We start from the raw sequence: 26,390 nt of genomic DNA on the forward strand, positions 1-26,390 counted from the left end.
CTTTCGAAGGAAAGAAGTCGCAAAAGAGTCCAGTTTTCTTTTAAAAGTTCTATAGCAAATAATTTTTTTTTGGCTCCCTAGTTTTGTGTTTTTGTGTTTCTTTTCACACCTTTTACGACGTGCGGTGGATGAAATTAGATTTTAAAATCATTTCATGGTCCCTTTAAGATATCTGTTCGGTGCATCTTAAATTAGCTTTCTTCTGTTTTTTTTTTTTTTCTTTTTTGTAGTCGAGACGTACGAGTTTTAAACGCCAAAAGCGTCGTTTCTTCCTTCGACGACCAAATATTGTAAGAACTTCTTCGCGCAGCGCACGAATAATGCGCGAAACTTCTTTCCCCCCCCCCCCCCCCCCCCCCCTTAGTGGCTTGCCATCCCGCAAAAAGATTGTAAAAAAAAAAAAAAAAATCACGATAAAAAGTGAAGTAATCAGTTCTCTTGTTAAATTTAAATCAGTATACTTTAATTTAAATCAATGTAGCTATAAAAAATGTTTCCAAATCACTCGATAATAGCTTGATTTGTTTAAGTTAGGGAAGAAACTTTATTTGCTTTTTATTTCGCGTCATGATTTTTTCTTGCAATGGGACATCATTTTTCTAGTTTTCGTTTCTTTCTTTAGCATTCTCATTAACATGCAATAAAATGTTATGTAACTGACGAACGAAGTGGCGAGTAGAAATAAAACCCAAAGTTCTGATTTGCTCAGATGTGCTCCTTACTTGCTCGATGTTGATTTGATGTAAATACAAAGCAAATTCACAATAGAAAGCAACAAAACGTAGAGAAAGGGTAAATGAAATATATTTTTGGGATTGTTTTTTTGGGAAAGGTTCCATCAAATTTATCACAGTAATTCCGGCCTAATATAAATCACAATTTAAATCACGACCAAAATCATTCTTAAAATCATATTGATTTTTATTGTCCACCCTAGATGCGCAGAGATATCACGGAAAGCAATTTGTTTTCTCGAGGAAAAAAATCGACAGAGACACCACTTAAGATTGATTACGTGTAGGAAGGCGAAAGCATTCGTACACGCAGCGCATTCGTACAAACAGCGGGCCACTTCTTCCTATCGTACACGGCGCTCTGGCCGTGACGTCACGCTTCCCCACTGCGCAGGCGCGGCGAACTCCGCCGGCCCAACGCCGGCCTCACGACGGCTTCGGTGACAAAGCGTCTGCGTTGTTGCGCTTTTCTTTGTGTTTTATTTCTCATGCGCGTGTGTTGATGACGTATTTTTATTACCATCTTTCGGGGACAACGCCGCCGCTTTTTTGCGCAATGGGACTATAACTTTCGTCTTAATAAATAAATAAATAAATTAAAAAAAGTGATTTTATTGCCCGATAAGCGCGTTGTTATGGTTGTTTTCTTACGGCTTTGTCATTTCCCATATATTTTATCTTTCCAGCGTCTGTTACAGAAACCGACAATTCCGAGTCACTGGGTTGTGCAACCCTTGCGTGGCGTCTAACGTTCCGCAGCTTGTGCGCATGCTCAGAACGCGTTAGGGCGATTATTGGAATTTCTAATGGGCAGCTAACGATATTGTGAGGCAGTGAACAAAGAAAGATAAAAAAAAAAAAAAACTGCTTCGACTTTACCCAACAAGATTAACAATTTAATCATTTAATCTTGTTGGGTAAAGTCGGAGCAGTTTTTTTTATCATTATGATTCCCGGCTTTTGGAATATTTTTGTGAACAAAAAAAGAAAGAAATAACGTGTGTTGTCTGAATTTTCAGCTTGCAGGGTCATGGAGATTAGTTGGATTCGTAAAAATCGACGTAGCAATAGAATTAATTACCCCCAAGTAGATCGAATACCACTCATTAACAAAATTATTCACGGATGGATGGATGTTAACGGCTACATCCTTTGTAAGGGGCGGTAGCTTGCGCCACCTAGCCAATGTCGAAAAAGACAAACATACGATTCCTCCCGCCTTTCTTAGTTAATTTTCTCCCCCTAACTATCGCCAGGCAGTGTGGGGATCGGGCAAAAAACTAAAAAAAACATCACCCCCCGCCTCTTCCCCCCGGCGAGGTAGTCGCCAATTTTCCCCTGGTCAAACCTTGCCAGCGTTGCCTGAGCACCGGACACGCTGGCAGACAGGGTGGAGACTTTTGGACGGAACCACGGGGGAGGTTCCGTTCAAAGGTCCCAATTTTTCTCTGTCCCGCCTCTCCCCAGCTGTGCTCCTTAGTTGTGGATCATTCAGTTTTCCCTACACAATTTCCACCAATCTTCTAATCAAATTCCTTGTGACTAATCCTTTTTTCTTCCGTCCTTCCATCGTCGCCAGCAAAGCCTAGGGCCCCGGTCAAACCCGTTACCCCTTCAGGGAGGGCTGGGCGAAGCCCCGCGCACTTCAAAACCAAGTGCCCTATAGTGTTTGGTTTTCTTTATGGCAAGCGGCACATAATGTGTCTCACTCCTGAAGCTTAGTCCTATACGTCCTCGTCCTCAAAACTCCCGTTCTCGCCTCGAACAGCAAAGCACTTCCCAGTGAGTTGTCAAACACATTTTCCTTTCTTATGTCCTGTTTTTGTGGCCTGTACATTGTTAAGCTGATTTTTTTCTGCATTCTTAGCTCCAACATTTTTCTTTCTGCGTCTTTTACTCCCTTTTCCACCGAAGCAGTCTGCTGAGTCCCATCACTAGAGCAGAAAGTTGGGTGCCTTTTTTTTTACCTTTTTTGTTTTTGTTTTTACATTAGACTAGGACAGTACGTAGAAGCATCGACGATGTCTTGCGAGAAAGTCATGATGAATGAGACAATTACGTGACACTCCGTGCTCGGACAGAGCGTTGCATGCTCGGCATTTTGTTGCTCCTCGCGCCCACAATATATTCCTTCCAAATCTAGCGCAATCTTCTGCTCCTTGGAAACGGGGAAAAGAAAAAAAAAAAAAAAAAAAAAATCGGCGGTACGCGCGGAGAATAAGACCTTGAGAGTCTAGATTTATCTATATGAAGCTAGCTGTGGTGTTTTGCGTCTCTTTTCCGTCGGGTTGCGCAAGGACAGAATGCGCTTCCCAAAATAGCGACGAGGACAACTTTCTCCGCGCTCGTGGAAAAGTTCTGGGAATTCAACCGGAAGTCTATCGTTTGGCTTAAACTACGCACTAACAGTGGCGTACCAGCTTGTTTTTGAGTGGAGGGGGGGGGGGGTTGCCCCCCCCCCCCCCCCTTTCCCAGGGCGGGGGGCGGTGCTCTTGGTATCGCTTGGGCGCCGCCGGCCATTTTTTGACCTGCCCAGTGTCGGCTGTTACAGGGGGTTGGGGGGGGGGGGGGGGGGGGGGGCAAAACAAATGCTTTGCCCTTCACTCTGAAAAGTGGGGGAGGAAGGGCAAGCGCCCCCCTTGCCCCCTCTCCTCCCCCCGGTTGGTACGCCCATGCTCACTAAACATTCTTCCATCTTAAAGAATACATCAGTTTGTCCCAAAGCGAACACTGGGTGTTACAGCAACATTTTTGAGAACGTTAGTCATGGGCGTTACAGCAACACCCAGAGGGTGTTAGACCCGAGTGTTACAGCAACACCCTAAGGGTGTTACAGCAACACCTTTAAGCCTCACACTGCTAATACAACACAGGGAAGGCAATCTGTAAACCGTTGTCTATGGCTTGTCCTTTGTATGATGTATGGGCAGTGTAAGCACACCATTAATCTCCATGTATTCGTGGGCTTCGGTGCTACCACCAAGCTGTGGCATAAAGGTTCCAGTGAAAACGTTCTTGGGGCTACTGGTCGCCCCCTCCCCTTTTTTTATTTTTGTTTTACCAAAAACACAGTAGGATCAAAGCTCTTTCAACTGGATTTTTTTTCGGGCATTTGTATAACAATTGTTTCAGACTGAAACATCTGGATGGATTTATTTCTGCACGCGGGTATATACGCCTCCAGATTTATGTGACTCATTTGTCGGGTTTCGTAAGATGTCGGCTGTTTGCATGCATTAATATTTTATTTCCGCTCTTGCTTTGGTCAATTACTTGTCTGCAGTATGTTCCCAATAAATAAGATGTTTAATAACGATTTGATCAAGTTTATGAATATTGCGCTTTCTAATTTAAGACCCGGTCAACAAAAACGGCACTGAACTCCGTGACTATTATCGTTCACGGCAGAACAAAAAACGAACATCGCAACGATTTAGGTCTCTTTTCTTTTTTTTTTTCACTTCAAAATTGTTGCATATAGGTTTAAACAGCGTCCAACGTTAAGAAAAAAAAAAAAAAAGAAAAAGAAAATGAAACGTAAAAATTTTAATGGAAAAACCACAACATTGAATAACTGCGTCACTTGATAAATGCAAACACATTCCTTAGTTGCAGGCTTTACTTGGTCTAATTGACCCATTTTTGTGAAGGATCAGCTTGAACTTCCATGAACGAACAAAGTTCCTATTTTTTTTCCTTTTTCGTTCGTGGCTGCAAGTTCAAGACCCGGTTGGTATTGCTCGGTTCTTTCTGTACGAATATAATTTGAAGAATAAAATGAACTTCGACATGCTAAGCGATCGAAATATTGTTTTGAAGCCTTGGGTTAGATTATATAATTTTTAATGACACGCAACAACTGTTACTGGAATTACGAGTTAATAAAAACAGAGAAGCAAAGAAAATGGAATTGGTGACGCGGTCGATCAGAAACCGCATGTGGAAAAGCTAACACTCACCGTTGGTGTGGGGACGGAGAAGGGATAAGGCACGACCGGACACAAAAAAGCCGAAGTAAAAGTGAAAGTGCGCTTTCTGCACCGCCCCTAAAAACCAGTTTCGTTTTGAGCAACTCGCGCATGTCCCGCGCGTAAAACTTGAAAGAGTTCTCGAACTGGTGGCGCCATCTTTGAACACGTCACCAGACTATTTTGGGGCACACGCATGTGGCGTTCTCTGGGAACGAACGAAGAAAGTGAGCCAGTGATCTCGGTGAAGTGATCTGTTGAGCGTGCGCTAGGAACGAAATCAACGAAATCAGGAAATCTTTAGGATGATTCACACGACTTCTGACTACCGGCATTCTAAAACACGTCCGGAATTCGACAAGAATATCGAAATCTCGAGAGCGGATTCATTACATCATTACATTAGCGGGCCGGGTCCACCCTCGACCCCAGCGCGTCCATTCAGTCATTGAACCTGCCAGTGTCGGTGTGCAGCGTGCTCCTTCCCGCGAAATGTAGCAGCCCTGCCTGACGATCTCCGCCAGTTCGTACGCTTCGTGCCGATGCCCCGACCGTGCCGACGAGCCCGCCAAGCCTCCCGCGCCCTGTGATCCGAGTTCCGGCCTGCCGGAGAACGGCGCCGTGCCCAAGGAGTTGGGGGGGCCGACCCGGGAAGTGGGAGTCACCCCAGCACATGGGCGCCTCCGTTCGCGGTTGACCGACTGGCCCAACATGGCCGCGACTGTGCGAGCAGTGCGAGTGTGAGCGGTCGCAGTCCCCGCCGCACGGGAGTCAAGATGGGCATCCAGGCGCTGCAGAAGTTCATCGAGGCCAACTGCCCGGGCGCCTGCGTGCCGGTCGACCTGCTCAAGATCGCACGGACGGCCGCGGTGCGTCGAGTCGGACGCGGGAATGCCCGGTCGCCGGCGAGCAACCGGCTCTGCCTCGTCGTGGACGGGGAATGCTGCCTGGACCGGCTGTACGGCGGCTACTTCTCGGACTGGGTGTGCGGCGGCCAGTGGAACCGCATGGTGCAGTTCCTGTCTGTGCTCATTCAGACGATCCAGAACAACAACATCGAGCTGGCCGTCTTCTTCAACGGCAGCCTGGAGCAACAGCGGCTCGATGACTGGCACCGGCAGCAGCAGGCCGAGCGGCGCAAGGTCGGTCAGGTCCTCAAGCACGTGGCCACCAAGGCCACCCCGCCACCCAAGGTGTGGTGGGTGGCACCCGTGGGCCTACGGACCTGCCTGCGGATGGCCCTGCGCCACCTCAACGTCACCGTCATGTGCACCATGGACGATCACCATCAGGAGGTGATCGCCTTCTGTCGGGAGAACAACTTCCACGGGCTTATGGCAGAGGACGCAGAGTACGCGGTCTTCGACCCCCCGCGATACTTTTCCTCGGCTCAGCTCAAGCTAACCTACAAGGTAAGGGCTCTGGCTCCTCGGAGGTCTTCACCCCCACAACCGTGTTTTAGGCCTAGGCAGTCTAGGCCTAAACGTCTCCGACGCGAGAAGCTCGCGATGCAAAACTGCAAAACACGCGCGCACACCGCAGTGCCGCAGTTTGAGAAAAAGTTTGGGACACCCGCCGCCGGACGTTGGTTGGAGTGTTCTTCGCGTGTTTTTGTTTGTTTGTTTTCCTCCTGCGTTCTTCGCGAGGAGATCCACGGATGCGGGAATCTTTTTCCGCTGACGTACAGTAGTACCTGTGGAGTCTCCATCGCTCAACAGGGGCTGTCGTGATCATGATCAACAGGAGCTGCAGCAGTTTTTCTTTTAAACATTCCTTTCTGTGTGCATCTGCGTGCGTGCATGTGCCTCTCTTGCTTATCACTCGTTTACTTGCCGAAAGCGTTGCGTCGGTAAGTAGTACGTACGTACAAAAGCGATTCCGGGAACCTCGAAACGAAGCTACCTGTCACGCGAGCGGTGGTCGTAAACCGTCCACAGAGCAACTTTTTTTTCTCTTTTTTTTTCTTCTATTGAGAGAGCGAGGGCTGCAAGTTACGCATTCCGCACCGCTTCTTGATCTTTTTTTTTTTTGGTCGGTCACACAGTGCGTCGGGTAGCGCCGGACAAACGCGGTGACGCAACCCGATCGGTAGGGTGGTTTTCGCGTCGACATACCCCAGGTTTTATTTTTTTCCTGCTCCGAGCTCCAAAAGTTGGCAGGCTTTTGACGTTTGGGGCCGTTTACCCTGATTCCGGCTTTAAAGTGCCCCACGCTCTGTTTGGTAGCTGGGTAGGTTTACGTGCAAATGTCTGGCTACTTGCGCCAGGGACTGGCTCGAGCTTACCCAGAAGCGGTTGGTTGGTTTGATTAGTGCACAGCAGCTTTCAGACACTCGGCGAGTTTGGTTGATTGTTAATTTTATTTTTCTCGAGATTAATCAGTGGTCCAGACATTAAAAATAAGTCCAGTTCGCAAAGAAAAGAAAAAAGTTCGTCTTTAATTGCAGCATACTCCCTGCCTGCCAATCTAATAATATTAAATTTTGCATGTTTCCCCTTTTCATTGTTTTTACTTTCACATCTTTTGTACTACAGTACCCCACTCCTCTGAGGGAAAGTGAATGAAATGAACTGCCTACACCCTTGTGTTTCAGGTAGTAGAAAATGTCTTCTCCTAGGATAGTCAATGCATAGCCTGTAATCAGGCAAAATGAATGAATGAAAAAAATGGTTTCATTGATCTCCTCGCTTTTGTGGTGTTCGTCTAGTAGTCTGTCCTTTGTAGTTAAGCTATACAAGCAGTTAAGCCCAGAAACTAGGCCGATTGGAATTCGTTGAGAGCATCTATGTGTAACAAATACTCTCGAATTAATACAGCAAATACTGCTGCTAAGAAAATAACAGGCTCTGGAGTTTTTTTTTTTTTGTCATATATTTTTGTTTGAATTGGGTATTTGGCTAGGGAACTTGGGAAGTTCCAAGTCTTGTTTGTTGAAGTAGAGTAGAAACCTTGCAGCTACTGTCAGAGATATGGTCTAGCTGAAGGCTCATTTCCAGAAAGTATTTGCCATCAGTTATCTTTTTTTGTTTATCTTGTGTTGATAGGGTCCTGACTATCCTGCAACCTCAGGAATGAACTTGTTTAAAATTTTCGTACAGTGTTGTGCGACTGCAGCCCCACATAAGTTAATGGCATTTGCCAAACTGTGGAGAAAATGAAAAGGAAAGCTAATGGCTATCTGGAGTGTTAACTGGCACAGGAATCATCATAACCTCCGTCCCTCTATGGTCTGTTGCAACTCAAGAAAGTAGGGCGAGGGAAAGTTAGGCTGGGGAGGAGGCAGCAGACGGAACACTGGAGATGGGAGGAGGTTCCCCCTCCTCTCTCCAGCATTCCGTATGCTTATTCCTCCTCAGCTTTCCTTTCTCTCGCCCTACCTTCTTGAGTTCTAACTTGCTATAGCATGTTTCAAGCTTCGTGCTTCATTAGGAGTAAAATTGTTGTAGGCACGGGTTAAGTATTGCATTTTTCCATGCCCTGTATGCTACCAACACTGTTTTGCGGCTTGCCACTCTTGTCGTGGGGTGCTGTTATACTTCTGTTGCTCTCAAAAATGCTTCCCTGTTCCACCTGTTGCTTGTCTCTTGCCCCCTTGCAGTTGTGGTGTCATTTCAAACTGCTTCTCAAAAGTATTTAATGATGCTTAAAAACAAATTCCTACAAAAAATGTTCTTTAACCGCCTCGAAGGTAGATATGTCACTATACTTCATTTTACTTTAAAAGGGTGCGGACACGAAATTTCAGTGCAAATTTTTTAGCTTTAATACATTGCATGTTGCAGTATAACCTCAAAAATACAAGTCTTTTGTTGAAAAGCACAAGAAAACTAATTTTAAAGCTAAATAAACAATATTTCAATTGTGTACCTGGTAGATGCATGTGGAGCCTATTTGGAAGGTAATCTAGCAACGTTGGGAAGCTTGCTACGCAGTCATGACATAGCAAGTTCCTTTGGAGCAGCGCCGCTCTTTGGAATTAAACATATTCCTTCATAGCTTTCCTCCTCAACCCACAAATCGCGCATTGTACCAAACAGTTCAAGAAGACGGACCCTCATATGTGTACCCGGACGCAGCCATTCTCCCCCTAGAAGATTAGCCTGTCACTCAAAATTTGGACAAAACTTGCTTTTTCCACCCCGTTCAGCCCTAAGCTGACAGTGTTGTGGAAGCTACGTGCTCCTTGGGCCAGCCACACGCTCGTCACCCCACGGGTACTTCGAACGGCTCGGTTGTAATGCGTTGACGCTATTGACACCACCACACCACCACCAACGGCGAAGCTCATAACCACTCCAGCCTTGCTACGTCACAAACGTGGGGAATCTTTTTTTTTTGTCTTTGTTTGCACCGGATATCCCATGATGCATCGCGCTCTCCGTTCACTTCTCTTCGAGCGCTTGCTCGAGTGCACCGTTTGGCACGAAAAATATAGACAGTCGTTCAAAATACAACCGTGCGAGTATCATTTACAGTTATCATCCGTCATGCTTGACTCGTTTCCGAATGATATTTCAATTTTCGTTTCCGTACTCCTTTAAGTGTGAGCGTAGCAGAAGCTACAAGAGTAAGCACCAGGCTTTCAGTATCCCTGCAGAGTCTGTGCGCTTGCGCGTAAAGTAAAACAAGCTACAGATATGCTCTCTCTGAAAAAGGTAGAAGAAATTCAACTGAATATTCACTTTATTTCCGAACAATTTCCTCTGCTCACGCTTGCTGGCTCCAAAGTGGCTCTCATTTCGGGGTGAATCTCATGGATATGTCCGAATAGGAGCCGCTTTCTACTCCTCCCATTTTGTGAGAAAGACTGTTGTGGAAAGATATGTCCGTTTGTGCATAACGCCACACTCTCTTCGGAGCACCGTCAAAAGGTGTGAGGGAGAAAAGTGGATAGGAGACATACTTGCATGGCTTTGGGCTTTGTGATGTGAACATTTCGTTTAAGGCTGATGAACAAGTGTAAGGAAGAAAACCGCCTCTCGATATCTTTCCCTCCGAAGAAGGAGGAAACCCTGTTCCCTCTTTACGGGGAGTAGCTTTTGGACCCACAACTTTCAGCCGAGGACGAGGAAAGAGCATGAGTGAGAATGGAATGTCACGGTTTTTTCACTAGATTTAGCAGACCATAAGTCCATGTGAAATCCGCTGCTAAACCTCTCTAATAACGCTGTTGCTGTAAAAAAACATGTCTGGGTTATCAGTTAAGTGGTGTCTATAGGGTACTACGAGGCCTTCTTGGGATGTACGGGGGGAAGCTGTGACAACCCTTGGGGGCGGTCGTTGTGGCAACACGGGGTTGGTTCAATTTACCGGCACCGGCCTACATTTGTGCACAATATTGTGGCACGGTGCAGGCAAGTGCAGAGCAGTGCACTTCTGGTATGTGTTTCGAGGTGGGCTGCACTTAACCCTTTCCCTACCATGGACGTCCAGACTGTTTGTACCGTTCCCCCCGAAGACGAGCTGGGCTCGTCCACGTTGATTTGGGCTCCGATACGCTACCATGGACAAACTGGGCTAGTCCACGTGTTTCTAGTGAGCTTTGCCGTGGATAGATGGCGCTTCATGGAAAATAAAAACCTGATAAATTTTGGAATTTGGCAGAAAATTGTTCTAACGCAGGCAACAAGGGATTTAAAAATGGCGACGCCAATTTATGGTCGCTGCGTTCCTAGTGACGATCTTGCCTCATAATTTGGGCGGAAACGAAGATATTGTGACGTCTGTTCAGATTCAGAAGACGAGGAAATGAATCTTTCGCCGAACAGCGAGAGGAATGCAACTGAGTTATTGGATTTGAGCTCGGACGACTCCGATTTTGATGAGGACATCGTGTCAGCATGGACTAGAATCAATGTAGAAAATCCCCCTCCAGCCCCTCCACATTTTGCGTTCACCCTACGTGCAATGTGATGTGAACTGTCTGCAGTACTGCTACGCCCAGTCTGAACGTTTCTCCACCGCCGTCAGCTATTTTTGCGGTGCCTCTAAAAAGAAGGGTATGCAATGTCACTCACTGGCATAGCAGAAAATGCACAGAGATTTTTATGGGCTCAAGCTTTATTAATTTTTATTTTCTCAGGATAGGCCCGTAGGGCAGAGTTAATGAAAAAAAGAAAAGTATGCAGTACGCTGTCTTGGATGATTTTGACTCTCCACACGTCTTTTCTACGATTGCAAAAGACAACGTAATCTTAGCAGCGATAGCAACATAGAAATTGATTTTGTGATCACATAAGACATTGCAAGAGTTCAGGAAGGCTAACACTATTCACTTTTTTCAGGTAATGAAAACACATCATTCAAACACGCCTTTAAATATGGTACGCACCAGTAATACATACCTTGAACTTGAGCACATGCATGAAACGCACAAAATAAGAGATCCGAGCGATGTTCGAGGACACAGATGCAACAGAAGCACCCCTGTAGTCGAAGTAAACAAACACGACGGCACAAGTGTTTCTGCTGTCTTGAGGGTGCCACCACAACATTGCTGCACGAGTACATGTATCTTCCCTTCAAGGACGTGCTGGGTTATCATTGCGACTAACGACAAGAATTCAGTCAAGGATAGCGCTCTACGTGGAACAATGAGTTTCCACTACGCCAACCACGTTGACGATCACCACCGATGCCATGTTTTTAGCAGATAGCAGGAACTGGCAGGAATTACGACGGGCGCAGGCGCAGTCTGATGGTCTGATCTCTCTCGCTTCGTTTACCACACGAGAGATGGTGCATGACCCGAGCATTATAAAATTCGTCAATTTCCGTCACATCGCTAATTATGCTACAAAATGTGGATCAGAATATTCTTTAACGAAACTTTTAAGAGACATTTGCGGACTATTATTCTTTTATGATCGGGGTGCTGGTGAGGTACGCTCTTATCCAATAGGCGACGTGGATTTGGCTGACGTTCTTTGGCACCGCAGATGCATTGCAGTGAAAATGCAAAGGGCTTTCGAAGGAGAGAAAATATAAAAGAGTGCTTTTCTTTCAAAAGTTCTATGGTGAAAAAATTTGTTTGGCTCTTTATTATTTTTTCACACCTTTTGCGATGTACGGTGGATAAAATTCGATTTCAAAATCGTTTCATGGTCCCTTTCAAGGGGACCTTAAGCAGTTTCTTGAGCCACCCAAACCAGAGACGTTTTCGGAATGCCCAGGCTCTAGTCTTCCTGGCATGCTATTATCTAAAAAAGGTGATGCAAAAACCAACATCCAATTTTTTCCATGCTGTCCAGTGTGGGCGATGTCACACGTTGTAGAACTTGCAAGTCGAGCAGGCAGTCTAAAGGACATATTTGGTGCACCCTTTTTTGTTTGTTTTGCCGGCAGGAGTTTTTCTATAATTCGTTTCACACCAGACTTTTTGTAACCCATTCGGAACAAGGTGTACTGTCCCCCTCTTACAACAACTGACACCAGACTTTTAGCATTGCCATTAGAGCCTCTCGGACAAAACTTAAGAATCATATAATTTTGCAAAGGAAAATTATTGTGACTCATAATTGTCAAACATTTGGTGCTGTCATCTTTTGGCAGAGCCGTAAACAAAGCCACTAGCGAGCCAGAGTCATCCGAAATGGTCGAGCGTGTGAACCGGGGAAAGCAGACGAGCTTTACTCATCCCGAATGGCCCGGGAACGACCTCACGTCGACGAGCTAGGCTCATCCTAAACAGTTATGCGGTTAATGCGTCGAACCAAGTTTGGGGCATGTTCAACGTTTGCTGGACCTCCCTTTAATCGAACATGGTGGCATGCACTGAGCGTAGTTGGTGCTGGACGTGGGGGTGAATCAAGGAACTGTCCGTCATGCCCAGGGGTCCCTGGAGACGCGGGAGTTCATCCTGGACGAGGTGGCTCGCAGCCTGAACGTGAACCCCAACCGGGTGTGCATCCTGGCTGCCCTGCTGGGCAACTACCTGCTCACTGAGGAGGACCTGGCACCCTTCCACCGCTCCCTCTGCCCAGATCACAAGGGGAAGGTGAGCAGGCATCTTTGGACCGCACCAACTGAAGCCACTGGATGACGATCATTCGCACACTCGCGACTTCTTACGACCTTACACCTTAAAACCTCTTGTGATTTCTCGAGAGAACACACTTGCGCCATCTGTCGGTCAGCCTAGGAACTCGTCTCCTTTCTGCGCATTTCCTAGTTTATTGTCGCGTCATTCTTTCTTGGCTAGAAAATATTTTGACAAGGTTATAAATACCGTTTCTCGTAGGTAGTAGGTATGTTTTGTCGTGCAAGTACCGCAAAGCCTTCGCTCCAGTGAAGAGTAGTTTTAGAAAATTTATGTTAGACATGCGGGGGAAAAAAAAAAGGAGTTAATTTAAGCGCGAGAGAATAAACAAATAGGATGGAGCACTAAACACAACATCTTTCATTATGAAAGATGTTGCGTTCTGTGCTCCGTCCTATGTTTATCGTCCGCACGTAAATTGAACGTTACTAACACGCTCAGTTGGTAATAATTCGATGGGTAGTGGCCTTTATATAGCGCATTGCAGCCTCTGTTGCGCCACTAATCGTGCCGTCGTTGCCACGGCGGGCAGGTCATCCCGACGGAGACCCTGATCCCGGCGGTGGTGGGCTTTGTGCGTGATCTGAGCAACCCGGAGGACCTGGACGCCCTGGGGGCCCAGGTCTTCCCCGGGACCCAGCGGGACAAGGTGCAGAGGCTCAAGCACTGCGTCCAGTACTACCTCAACGGCACCAAGGAGGGCTACCTGCGCTACCGGCCGCCCGGACAGGGTAGGCACCGAACCCCGCCGGCATACTCTGGTCTCTCCAAACACCAATCTCTCTCCCTGAATCTTGCGCGGAGATCTGTACCGGAGTTTTGCAAAGAGAATGCCCCCCAGAATGGCGTAATGCGCGAGTGGAACGCGGTAAATTTAGCGGACTCGCGTCCCGCAAAATCTGCTAGGAAGGTTTTTTCGACTAAATTTAGAGCAGAAATTGAATCAATGTATATTATGATATGTGCAGTTTTGTGTTTTCAAATATGTATACCCTTGAACTTCGAGTAATAATGCTCGAGCAAGTTTCATAGGAATAAGGGGAAAACCAAAAATAATAAAAAAACAAAAACAATCGCAGCTGTCTTTGTGGGAAAAATTCGAGGTCCATGCAAAGGAATCTTTATCTACTGCTTTATTTTGTGTCAATCTGGAACACAACCCCACTGAGCTTTCCCACAAGCCTGCTTTTTTAAGAACCAATCACCGTACGAAGTTTCAGGCACGTAGCCAGGGGTGGAGGGGCACCCATGGCACCCCCCCCCCCTCCCCCAAATCTTCCATTTTGCTGGGACCTCCTCTCCCCCCTCCCCCTCATAGAGCATTTTGTCATGGGCCCCCCTGAAACAAAATCCTGGCTACGTGCCTGCCAAGTTTCCTTTCCTTATACCAACGGAACGTTATAAACATATTCGGGCCATACACATTTATCGAGGAGGTTGGGAAATCCCACGCCCGTGTCCCGTCTGCTTCAAAGTTGTCCAGGTAAACGCCGACATTTTTGTCTGATACTAAAAAGCGCGGAATTCCTCGTAAAAAAATTAACCCTAAGGGCTTTTAGGGCTTACCTTTCTCCGAGTCTGTTACCTTCTCCTTTGACGCCGTCTTTGCACCGTTTTTGTCTTTATTTTGCCGAAAGGCCGGTTGGGATGCTAAAGGCTGGTTCAGATATTTGTGTTCCACTATGACGCTTCGGGTGGACCACAGTTGCCGTAGGAATCCCCTCACCGTAAGCAGTCATAGGCAGTCGTAAAGCAGAATGTCGCACTCGGATGCGATTACCTGGACCAGTCTTAAAAGGGCGATGCAGCGATTTTTGAACTTTGCGCAAATACCGCTTAGACAAGATCCCTGACGTTAATGACCTGTAAAACATCCAATCAAAATCGCAAAAAAAGAAAAAGAAAAAAAAAGAGCAGCATTTACTTTTTTTATTTGAAGCCAGAACAAGGGGCCACATGATCTGGAGCTGATTATATGCCGCCGATTTTAATCAGAGCCATGCGCTGAGGTTGGCAAGGCAGAGGACACATGCTGAGTTCCAGACATTGTTATGGTTCGGCTATCGTCGTCATTTCAGTGATTGGACACGGGCCACTGCCCGAATGCTTCTCAAGCTATCGAGTGCCCATGCAATGCTTGGGTCCAATCTATGAGCCACATTCAGATATTGTCACTAGAGGATACTGCGATCCCCCAGTTACGTCGTCACGTTTCGCGAAGAAGAGGTATAATGAAAACGCTCGCTTTTGTCCTTGAAATTACACAGCAACAAAGGAGTTGCTTGACCGGTGGCGTTGCATGCAATTATAATTATCCTTGAGTCCCACTAGCGCCAGTAAGCTCGTGTTAAGTGAAAAACATTGCAATTGAATATCGTTGCACCGCCCTTTTAAGGGGTGACACCACCTCTAAGTGTAGATTTTTGAACCAGTTGCTCAATATTGATGAAATTTGGAGGGTCTATTCATCCCGTTACCTAAATGCACTCTATGTCTATTTTCCGATAAGCTACAGGGGGAGGCACACAGCTATTAATGTAAGTTGCCTCATTTGGCAAGGAAATCTGTCGTATAAAATTGCTGGAGAATATTGAGCATTTCTAAGCTTTAGCTTTAGCTAGAACATATGGTGGGTGGGGCTCTCTATTTTTTACCTTAAAATCCATGTTTTTCTATGCAAAATGTCAATCTGAAAAGCATTCCACATAATGGGGCATTTTCTCCTTATCAAAACTCTACTTTTTTGGCAATAAGAACTTTATTTAAATAGAAAAATAAATATCTAGCCCCCTTCCTCATTAAATTTGAGTTGAGAAACATCCACAGCGAAGAATACGTTCAGCGATTCATTGAAATGATAGATTTCCTAAAGCGAAAGTTGCTGCTAAAGAGTGAAACTAAGAAAAACCTGTTTGAAGTTTCCACACCACTACATTTGCTTTTACTGGTGTTGGTGGCAACTAAAAGGCACCAGGAGCGTAGATGGTGCCGTCTGCTTACACCAAATGTCCTGCATGGCTTTGCTGAGTGTGTCCGAGCTTTTCGAGTGCCATTTTGTTGTCGTCATGTGGACATTGATTGTGAAACGAGTGAGGAATTGGGTATGCTTGCAATACACGAACCAACATCAGCAAGTATGGGCGGGGCAAGCATCATAGAAATACAGAGCAGACAAAGACACATGACTTTCTATAAGTGAATGCTGATTTTAGTCAGTTTTGTGTTCCATCAGGGTGGGCTTTTCGATTCCTGGCCATATGCATAGCCTCTTCTACGTGAAAGCTGGACTTCTATGGTGTTCTCTCGCCCAAATAGAGTTTACTCTCGAACAAAGATATTTAATATACTGACACTGTGAAGAAATGCTCTTTCCAACGAGAATATGATTATCATTCAAGGGCATACCGGTGCAAAGCTACAGCAGTTTGAAAATAGGAAACAGAAGTTTCGCATTTCAAAACATGTGATTTTGCATCGTTGGCTTACCGAAAATGTTTTATTTCTCCGTAAATACTTCAGATATTGCAATAAAAATTTGCAGGAGTATACATAATTAGTTGTAGAACCACAATACATAGGAATAGGAAAATTAATTTTTTTCTAAAAAATTTTAATTTTAAGGTAATGTTCCCTCTTAAGTGTGCACGTGGTGTTGTATGATGGCTGGTTTGTAAACAAAACTGTTATGAACTTGAAAAGGGACCTGCTGCTAGCATCGGAGCAGCTTCTTCAAGAGCCGAAGAAGTTCAGTCTCCCGACGAAACGTCAAGTGCCACTCCGAGGTTTTTGAGGTTTTTTCTGGTCCACGCTATACTCCGTCTCACCGTAACTAGTGAAATGGTGAAAGCTCCTGTGGGCCATTTGGCTTGTTCGAGGGAGCCACGTGACCATGCACTATCTCGCTAGTTGCGTGCAGCGCTGTTGAAACCACAGGCAGGAAAGAAAAAGGAAAGTTGCTTTTGCGCGAATTTTTGAGCGACAGTTTAATCTCCAAGGGGAACAAAAAGGCATCCGGGATGCACAGAAGAAGGTCTGGTTAAGAGGGCAGTTCCTCTTTCCCCCTTCTCCAGCCGCTTGGGTTATGCTCTCGCCCCTGCACCTTTGGTAAGGGCCGTCACGTGCTTCGCCTCCGTGGCTCCGATTTGTTCTCCCTTTCCCAAGTCGCGGCGGAACGAAGTGTACCAGCTTCAACCACCTCCGCATTTTGTTTGGGATTGTGCCGGAGTTCTAGACGAGGTGTGGTTTGTGTTATAGGGCGCCGTCACGAGACCGGCTGCTATCCTTCGTCCAACCTGACGCCCATCACGGAACAGCAGTCCGCCACCCTCAACGGGAAAGGTGGGTTGAAGTTGGTTGCCGAGCCGTTCGACTCGAAAAATAGTTTGGCTGCAGCTACTTGAGCCGGAATGTAGTGGAGTTGCAAATACGGTTGCATTCTTGCAGTGACAGACTCGCAGGAACTAGGTTGTGTTCCAATTCATCGCACAGTGTCGAGGTGTCGCACAGTGTCGAGGTGCAGTGCGGTTTCTGACTGGTGGTTTGAATTCTAATCTGAAAAAGATACTGGCACAGTTTTGGCTCGATTCGGTGCTTGAACCACCGTGGAGTTGGAGGCGGTAACAATACATAGTGCAGGTGTTGAGACTAAATCAGTGGAAATTTGTGGATTCCCTAACATAATTTTGAGAATCAACTCGTTTAATTAGGTTTTAAGCTGCTCTGAAAAGATGCAGTAGATAATATTTCGTTCTGCCTTAGAAAATGTTAAGGTACCACAATTGTGACTGATTACACTGACTTCTTTACACCTGCACTTCCTTAGTTGGTTGGCAGCTCTGACCGGTTGTTGTGACCTTCTGTTTCCTCGCTCCCTGCGACGCTTGCAAACACTGCATGGAGCTCACCTGCGGTCATCATCATCATCATCATTTATTTTTCCTGGAAGACCCAGGGGGCATTATACAAAGGAGTGAACACTTTAAAAAACAAACAAACAACGCAAATATTTAACAACGAAAACACGCTGCAATCTAGTTGTAGGTTAGAAAAATAAGGCAATGGCTGCAGCAAATTTCTTGGTGTCAGATATGGAAACAATTACGTCTGGCAGTGCGTTCCAGTCGTCAATGGCCAATATGGTAAAGTAGACATTTGGTAAGTGACTGTTGACGGTGAAATCGGATGGAGTTTACAAGAATGGTGACCCATACATGCATGTGGATATCGCTTAGGTGTAACGTGGTGTGCCAGTCATGTTGTGGAGGCAATCGGGCTCCCGTGCAGTAACCAGGTGCTCTGCAATAGCCTCGAGACCAAAACAAGTTTTGTTGGGGCATTTCGTCTCTTTCAGCCGACCTGGCGTCTCCTTCGGATCACTCGTCTGTGGGCGATGCCTTTCCCCGTTCGGACCCTGCCAAGTTTGCGTCCGAGACAGCCGAGAGAGAGGTGGGTCGCCCTCCCGCACTGCACTTCGTCGGGTTGCTCGATTAGCACTCGTTCTCGACGCAAGATGGGCGGACATTGTCGGTAATTTGACTGAATGTCCGCCAGCCCCGAATACCCATAGTTGTGCGAGGAATACAAGTTGGTTTGTTGAGAACAGACAGCGTGTGTGGCGAAAGCGTGGGGAGAGTTTGGATAAATGCGGCTTTTAGCGCTTTCCTTTAATTGAAGCAATTCCACGTGAATTGAAACATCTCGGAGGCAACGTTCTCTGCGAATACTTCTGTCGGCGAGTTAACAATGGCCGGGGCCCCACCAAAAACTATAAACACCGATCTGTTTTTTTTTTTTTTTTTCTTTTTATGATTTTAGAAGAGGTTAGCATTTTTTTTTTTGCGACATTGAGTTTCGTGGGACTTTTATACCGTGCGCTATTTCACGCCGTCAACGGGACGTTTATTTTGTGCTCGCGTACTGTCCGTGTCCTAAAATTCACTTAATATTACTCTAGTGTATGGGCTTTGTATGTTAGTGTTCGAAAACCTCCTGGTATCCAGCATCGCTCTGTCTGTGCTATTGCTTGGTATGACTGGTGGGATTGACTCGGACCTGCTCAAATAAAATTTGGAGAACAACTGTGGATTGTCTGGTGCTGTGTTCCAAAATTTACTCATTCTCACTCCAGGGTTGAGGTGTTGTACTTTAGCATTTAAAACCAGCTGGTGTCCAGCATCACTCTATCCGTGCTACCATGACCCGTGAGAGTACCATATTTGCTCAAATATAATGCAACCATGAACAGAACTCGAGGGCAGGTTTCAAAGCCCCTAAAAAAAAAAGAAGTTAATACTGTAGGTAGATAGATAGGTATATTTTTTGTGACTGCCTGCAACAGCCGTGTGGCCTTGGGCAGCCATGTACTGCCCTGGGGAGTAACAAAACAAGCAGGTTACAGAAAAATGTAGACATGTCGATTGGCAAATTGCTTGCATCTTAGGATAAAAGGTGTCACGGCACCTGGAAGTTTTCCTTGATGGTACCCGAAAGTTCAGCGCCGTCAACAACTCTGTGCAGTCAACACAGCCACTTACAACCTGTCGCAGGAAATGCGTACCTCTTTCAGTCGTTCGATCATGCAGCGGCAATAGACCGAGGTCCACCGGTAGATTATTGTAGCTGTAAAAGCAATGGAGGCCAATGTGCCTATCGTACAAAATTCGTGTACACTTGCGTTGAACATTTTAAATTAAATTACCGTGCGATGCCATGACAGAGTTCCATACCATCGACGAGAATTCAAGGCGCGCTCTAACAAGTGCACAATACAGGCTTACGAGACATTCGTAATTACAAATCTTCCTTGTAAGCCGTGAAACGACGCCCAAGTTGCGTAGTCCCTGGTCAACAATGCACTTAATCTGCATTCAGTCGGAGGGGTGGCTTTCTTCCGACCCAAGCCCCTCCTTGCCAAGCTCAATTCTGAATATAATGCAAGGTATGTTTCAAAACGCACAATTTCAAGGAAAAGAAAAAAAAACAAAAAACTTTCGTTCTGTTTGTGCAAATATGGTAACCGATCTACTCGGGTGAAATTTGGAGCATAGCTGCGGATTAACTTGGGCCAAGTTCTAAATTTACTCAACCTCACTCCAGAGTTGAGGTGTTGTACGTTAGCACTTGAAAACCTCCTGACATCAGTCATTGCTCTATGTGCGTTATCACGCGATGTTGCCCACGGAAATGACTCGGATACACTGGAGCACGATTTAAAATGAGGCCGAAGATTTACTTGGGCCACGTTCCAAGATTTAGGCAATCTACTCCTAAGTAAAGATTTCATACCTTCGCGTTCAAAAACCTCCTGGCATCCAGCGTCGCTCTATCCGTGTTATCACGTGATACGACTCGCTAGAGTAACTCCGGTCTGCACGAGTAAGGTTTGGAATGCGGACACTGTGGCGTGTGCCCCGTTGGAACGATTGCATCAAACCAATGCTCTGCACCGACCTCCCCGCAGCTGTCCAGCCTGACGGCGTACCGGCAGGCGACGGCAGGCTTCCAGGGTGCCAACGGGGAGTCCGGCCACCACGGGGTGCTGGAACCTCCCGGGGACGACACCCCGAGGAGGAAGAGCCACGAGGAGGAGGGGCTGTCCCTGGAGGGGCGCAGGAACGGGGCGGGCCCCCAGCTGAATGGGGTGGCAAGCTCGTCCAGCAGCAACGGGTCCAGCCCCGGCCGCCAGAGCCCCAAGGCCCCGTGGCTCAGCTCCGGCAAGAAGGCGAGTCCGGCCACACCGGGCCTCCTCGTCGTTTGGACAAAGACTGAAGTGCCTCTTCACACACTTGCAACCGAGTACGACCTAAAGAGACAAGACCCGCTGAAACCTTTTAAAATTTCTTGGGACGAGAGAACACACTGGCAGACTGGCACACCGGCGCCATCTATGCGGTGACCTCTGAACTGCATTTCATAAGAGCGAAGGTTTGGCGGGATTTCCAAGGTCAAATGTGCGCAATACTTATAAGAAAGGCTCGTTTATAACGTTGACAAAAGTTTTTCGAGCCAAGAAAAAGGATAATGCGCGAGCGAAATAGAAAATATGCCGGACCGCCAAGTTTACACTGCTGCCCAATAGATGGTGCCAGTGTGTTCTATCGTCGTAAGAGATATTAAGAGGTTCCAAGGCATTCGGTTCTAAGAGGTCGCAAGTGTGTGAACTGGCTTTGAGGGGAAGGAAATCGACATGAAGGAAAAATCCTACTTTTGGTTTCTGGGCTAGGTTGTGCGAGCTACTGCCCGTCATAGAGGGTACAGCCTATGGCGTCCATTCATCCATCGGGGTCGGGGGCTTCAGTTAGTGACCGGGCAGCTTTGCTTGCAAAACATAGCGTCGCAATTAATACGCTGTGTTCCTGCGGGCGGTTTTGCGAGACCAGCATTTGTGAACATGACTAGAAACAAAACATATCAACGAAGTCTCGCTGCAAATTCGATAGTGTTGGGGAATGTTCGAATTTTCTCATCTTTGTTACGCATAATGTGCTGTTCGATATTGGCTTAGATATGAACTGTGATATTCATATTTTTTGAAGCGCTGATCGCGACGGGCTAGCCCCGTCGAGCGCGCTTAATACAAAGCACTGGTGCGCTGCAGTGAGCACTGCAGCGCACGAGTGCTCACTGAGAAGATTTCTGAACGGTGCTATTCCGCCACAATCACTATTTCAAAAAGCAAGAATGTCATAGTCGCGTGCATAGGAGAAAAGCTCGCTTTCAGAGCAGGCTGGTGCCCAAGCTCCTGGTATTCAAAATGAAACGGGAACTTTGGGAATTCTGCAGTCCAGTAAAAATTTCAAATTTATATTGCGCGGCTATTATGTGAGAGTGTATGTTAACACAAATGCCCTGACTGATTCTTTTTTTTTTTTCTTAATTCGAGATTGATGAATAGTTATTTGCATATAGCAAGATTTATAAATTCACTCAATTGAGTATAACTGGACATCCCTATAAGTCTAACTTTATGTAAAGTCTATCATTTCCTTGTCATCCCAATGTTGGTATTGGACTTTGTCAGGCCACAGTCCATAAATAAAGTTAAATTAAAATTAACTTGGACATGGACGAGTGGAAGCTTGGGAGCAACCTTCGTAAGTTCAGCTGGGTTTTTGTTTAAACATGGTGCGACAGTAGCGAAAGGCTCGGAGAGTGTATTCAATGTTCGATCTGGAAGTATTTGGCCAAAACCACTGTTTGTTTTGAATCGTGCATGACTGAAACTTAACAAGGCCTCAATTCAGCTTCAACGCCATAGGAACCGGTTTTCCGCTCTGGCCGACTGGCTGTCTGTGCTGCAGCCCAGTGCGTCTCCACTCTGTGTGGTGGGCCAATGCGTCCCTCCTCCCCGTCCCAGGGCTCCGAGTGTGCCAGTGGCGGCCTGCCGGATCCCCCGAAGCTCCCCAAGGTCCCTCCCGAGGTGATGCGCACGGCCAGCGAGCGGCACCAGAAGGGGCTCATGTCCCCCTGGATCTATCAGCTACTCTCTCAGGCAAGTGTCTGGCCTCTCACCCCTCCTTCAGTTGCACTCCCTACGGCGTGAAAGCTGAACTCTCGGACGACTCCCTTTGTGCTGTCCCCCCCCCGGGTATAGTCCCAGTTGCTCTCTTTTATTTTCTCTCCTTTTCGGACTGGGAAGGGCCGTCTCGGTGGGGTATGCATTATTAAGCTTTTGCTCCTATTTTAAAGAGTTGCGTATCTTGTGTCCCCTCGAGTGTTTTTTTCTTTTGTTTTTTACTACCTTTTACAGCATGTTCCTTGCTTCCTACGGAGCCCTCCCACCCCTCTTTTCTTATTAAACACTGGCATCCTGGCATCATATTTGCATGATTTTAGCGCACCCTCGATGTAGACGTACACCCGGTTTTTATACTCAAGAATGATGGTTCTAACATGCAGGCGGTTTTTAAGTACTGTAATTGACCTAATTTTTGCGAGGACCCGATTTTCGCGAATTTCGTGAATCTCCTACATTTTGCGAAAAATGGGTCCTGCAAACAATGGAAGCTATATGGAGATCCCACCGCGTCGCGAAAATTAACACCCGCAAATTATTTCACCTAAATTGCGAAATATTGAGCCCTTGAAAAATAAGTCTTTTACAGTAATCTTACTCTCAAAGAAAGGTGCATACTATTACAATTGAGTAAGTGCAGTATATTGCAGAGATGTATGTGCCAAAGTTCCAATATGCTCGCACTATTGGTGCAGGCATCTGTGCTGCTGATATACGAATGGTCGGGTGTAGTGGAGATTCGAATCTTCGCTACATTTGAGTTCTGAAAGAAATCCTGAATCTTCTTGAAAAACTTTACTAATGCTTGGACAAGGGGTAGTGAAGGGGACCAGCGTATACGGCTGCATTAAGCCGATTGAGGGTTGGCTGCTGGTGTACTCTGAAGAATGGCACGCCAACGTCTGCCCTCCCCGACGACGTCTGCCCGCAGGGTGCCATCAAGATCCCCGTCGCCATCGAGGACGAAGTGCCCCGAGACCTCCCCTGGGGCACCACGCTGTTCCGCCCCATCCGGCAGATGGTGTACGCCGTGCTCTTCAACATGCACCACGTCGCCTTCGTGGCGCGGCAGAAGCGGGAGGCCGCCGCCCAAGCTGCCGCCTCGACCGGGTCGTCGACCGCAACAGACTCCGCACCTGGCAAGACTCAGGACGGTGCGCCGGGCTCCGACGGTGCGTGGTCCCACACCGGGGCATTTCGTTGTCAGCATAAATGCAGTAAACCAAACTTCTTTCGAGTTAACCTCGACGAGGCCTTGAAACTGGGCCGAATTCTCCGAAGACCAAATTAGAGAAGAGGGTGCAAAAACAGTCGGTCAGATTTGATTCTAGTGACCAGGTAGCCTGGGATTATTTGCTGCCTTTTGTGCCTAATGTGCACATCTGTTACCATGTTTCAGAGAATGTCAATATTTTACGAAATAAAATCGAGGCAGGCATAGGCATCTTGTTTTTTTTTTTTTTCGGCTAGTTCGTCAAAGCTAGGCCACCCTTTTTTTGCTTTATTTGATGGTGCAGTGGGTAGCGTGCATTCTGCGGGTTGCTGGGAGTAAAACCTGTCGCTAGAGGGCTGGTTCTACTTCGTGGATCCTGCCCTTTGCTGACAGGTTCCAATTTATCCACTGTTGACAGGCTCCAACCCGCCTATTGGTACGGGGGTCTTATCCCCTTTTTAGCGACAGATTCCACGGAGTGGAGTGCGTTATGAGGTATCACTCAGTATAATACGTTAAGCTGCGTACAATTTGTAGTTTGCTTGGCATGAAACCTGTTGCTAAAGGGCAAGTTCAACATTGTGGATTTTGCCCGCTGCCGATGGGTTCCATTGGTGTCGGGTTCTGACCTGCCCATTAGTGCCGGTTACGACCTGCCCTCTGGTGACGGGTCGTGCGGAGCGGAGTGCATCATGCTTCCCCTCCCTGCAGGTGACTCCCAGTCGGGCCCCGCCCCCGTGGTGGTGGTGGAGTGGGTGGGGCGGCCCCCGTCCTCCTCTCCCCAGTCGGGGGCCCACCCGGAGCTGGTGCCGGGCGTGCAGCTGGGCTGGCCCGTGCCCACGGTGCAGCGCCTTTGGCTGGGGCCCTCGATGGACGACAAGAAGTGCCGGCTGCGGGCCTTCCTCACCTGCATGCGCAGCGACGTGCCGCTGATGCTGAACACGGCCTACGTGCCCCAGCACCTGCTGATCCCCTGCACGGTGCTGCGCTTCCTCATGGCCCAGGGGCCTCTGCTGCGGCGCCAGGAGCTGGACGCCTTCTTGGCCCAGGCGGTCTCCCCGCAGCTCATGGACGCCCAGAGCACCCAGGGCATGCAGCTGCCCCTGGTGTCCGTCCGGGGCGTACAGCTCGCCTCCCTCTTCCTGCAGGTGGGGGTTTTGGGCTCATCCGCGCAACGGACCTTTCTTGGTCCACGAACGGCGCATTGCGTGACCTCGCGTCACCAGTTTACAATTTCCGTCGACTGCCCTGTTTGTAAATATCTAGCTTTTTTTCTCTAGGATTTACGCTGCGGACCTTGGCGCTTTCGAAACAATTAAGGGTGTTAGGTGGGGCAACCAGCCTCAAAGCAGTAGGCTGCTGTATTCTGTTGCATAGTACTGTGTACTGCCGCGGACGTCGCGTGCCACCGGTAGCTCTTAGATGTCGCACGACCCTCTGGTGGGGGGGGGCTTCACATAGATCTTAACGTCGCGTGGGGCTCGTGAAGCCGATGATCGACCAAGATGTCTTTTGGCACTTGTCGTAATATATTGTAAGGGGAAAGGATTTTAGTTTTGACGGCTTTTGGAGAAGCCGAGGGGTCGAGAGGTACGCCAGTGCGATCGCCCTGTCTTTTTGTTGCGTGAATCTTCCCTTTAGCCTGGCGACCCGGCGACTTATCATGCGACGAAAAACTTGAATGCAGTGAGTGTGTTTCTCCTTATTTTTTAGAAACCAACAGAACCCTCCCATCGAGTTCGAAACTGCCGTTGGTTACTTCAGCGCCTCTGCGGTTTTTCGTTAGGGGTTTCGTGAGCACTGTTTGAACCAAGGCCCACCTGCCTCGTCGTGTCGAAACTGTGCCGTCTGATTCCCTCTACAGTCTGTTGCAAATTAAGAAAAGCAGGAAATGCTTTGTTTTGTGTTAACTAAAGAAGAGGACAGACGGAATCGAGCATGTAACACGCCCTTCCGTTGCAGGGAGTGGAGAACGCCCTGTTCGCCAACGACGCGTGCGGGGCCCCCGTGCCCTGGCTCATGTGCTGCCCGTGGCTGTTCTTCGACGGAAAGCTCCTGCACCACAAGCTGCTGCGGGCGGCCCAGGCCAAGAGCCTGGTAGAGGTGTGCGGGGGCCAGATCGACCAGGTGGCCAAGGTGGAGCGCATGCGGGCCGCCGTGCTCGAGGGACTCCAGGTGGGTGGGGAAACACGCTCCAGACAACGACCCTTCGGTCTCGTGGAACAGCAGTCTTTCGATCGATAGCCACCTCTATCGGACTCTGCCGAGCTCGCCGAGCTAGCCCTTGTTGGTCGGTGGGATCGTTGCCCTTGTAGCCTTTCCGGGATGTTTGTGGATCCAGCATTTATGTCTGTCGTGGTCGGTTTCAAGGCCTTCTTTCTTTTTTCTTGCTGCTTGAAGTCGGGGCGTGCGAGGAGGGGCACGCAGAAAAATAAATGTCCGTTGGTCGTCGCAACCAAGGAAGTGAGCGACACTGTTGGTCATGTTGGTCGTAAACGTGTGAAAGATAGTTCTGTAGCTGTCGTAAGATTCCATCGTAACCTGTGCAAAACTTGCAATAATTTTGTTTTGTGAATGCGAATTTGTTCTTGTGTTTTGTCGTACGCACATTTTTGACGTAGGATTGTTTCATGAAACTGGCCTTAGGGCTTTTGCAGTGGACTTTCTATTCAATTCAATTCAACTTATTCAAAATAATAATAGATCACTCTGCACAAACGCATCTGGATCCGTAGCCTACTTGGCTAGTCTTGGATCCATTCCAATTCTACAGAAATAAATATTGCGACAGTTTCCTGGCACCCATGCAAGTGCCGTACAAAAATATTAGTCACTGAAAATATGTTTCCAAATAAAATGTTTAAACTGTGTTTTCAAACGTTCGGCTTTCTTTTATTGGGATGCATAAGGAATTTTATATTTT

General features: G+C 47.4%; 1 protein-coding gene across 1 annotated transcript in view; it reads left to right on the top strand.

Moving 5' to 3' along the window:
* The first annotated feature begins 4,755 nt into the window (after positions 1–4,755).
* Positions 4,756–26,390, top strand: part of LOC8040670 (constitutive coactivator of PPAR-gamma-like protein 1 homolog) — a 30,580-nt gene continuing 8,945 nt past the window's right edge. The window contains exons 1-10 of the mRNA XM_029967727.4: positions 4,756–6,114; positions 12,534–12,698; positions 13,273–13,471; positions 16,995–17,078; positions 18,091–18,185; positions 20,200–20,460; positions 22,096–22,230; positions 23,186–23,426; positions 24,179–24,615; positions 25,430–25,642. Of these exons, the coding sequence (XP_029823587.3) occupies positions 5,479–6,114; positions 12,534–12,698; positions 13,273–13,471; positions 16,995–17,078; positions 18,091–18,185; positions 20,200–20,460; positions 22,096–22,230; positions 23,186–23,426; positions 24,179–24,615; positions 25,430–25,642 (2,466 nt within the window). The 5' untranslated portion in view covers positions 4,756–5,478. The remainder of the gene's footprint in view (positions 6,115–12,533; positions 12,699–13,272; positions 13,472–16,994; positions 17,079–18,090; positions 18,186–20,199; positions 20,461–22,095; positions 22,231–23,185; positions 23,427–24,178; positions 24,616–25,429; positions 25,643–26,390) is intronic.

The sequence above is a fragment of the Ixodes scapularis genome, unplaced genomic scaffold, assembly GCF_016920785.2.
Source record: "Ixodes scapularis isolate PalLabHiFi unplaced genomic scaffold, ASM1692078v2 PGA_scaffold8__174_contigs__length_109621045, whole genome shotgun sequence".
Lineage (NCBI taxonomy): Eukaryota > Metazoa > Arthropoda > Arachnida > Ixodida > Ixodidae > Ixodes > Ixodes scapularis.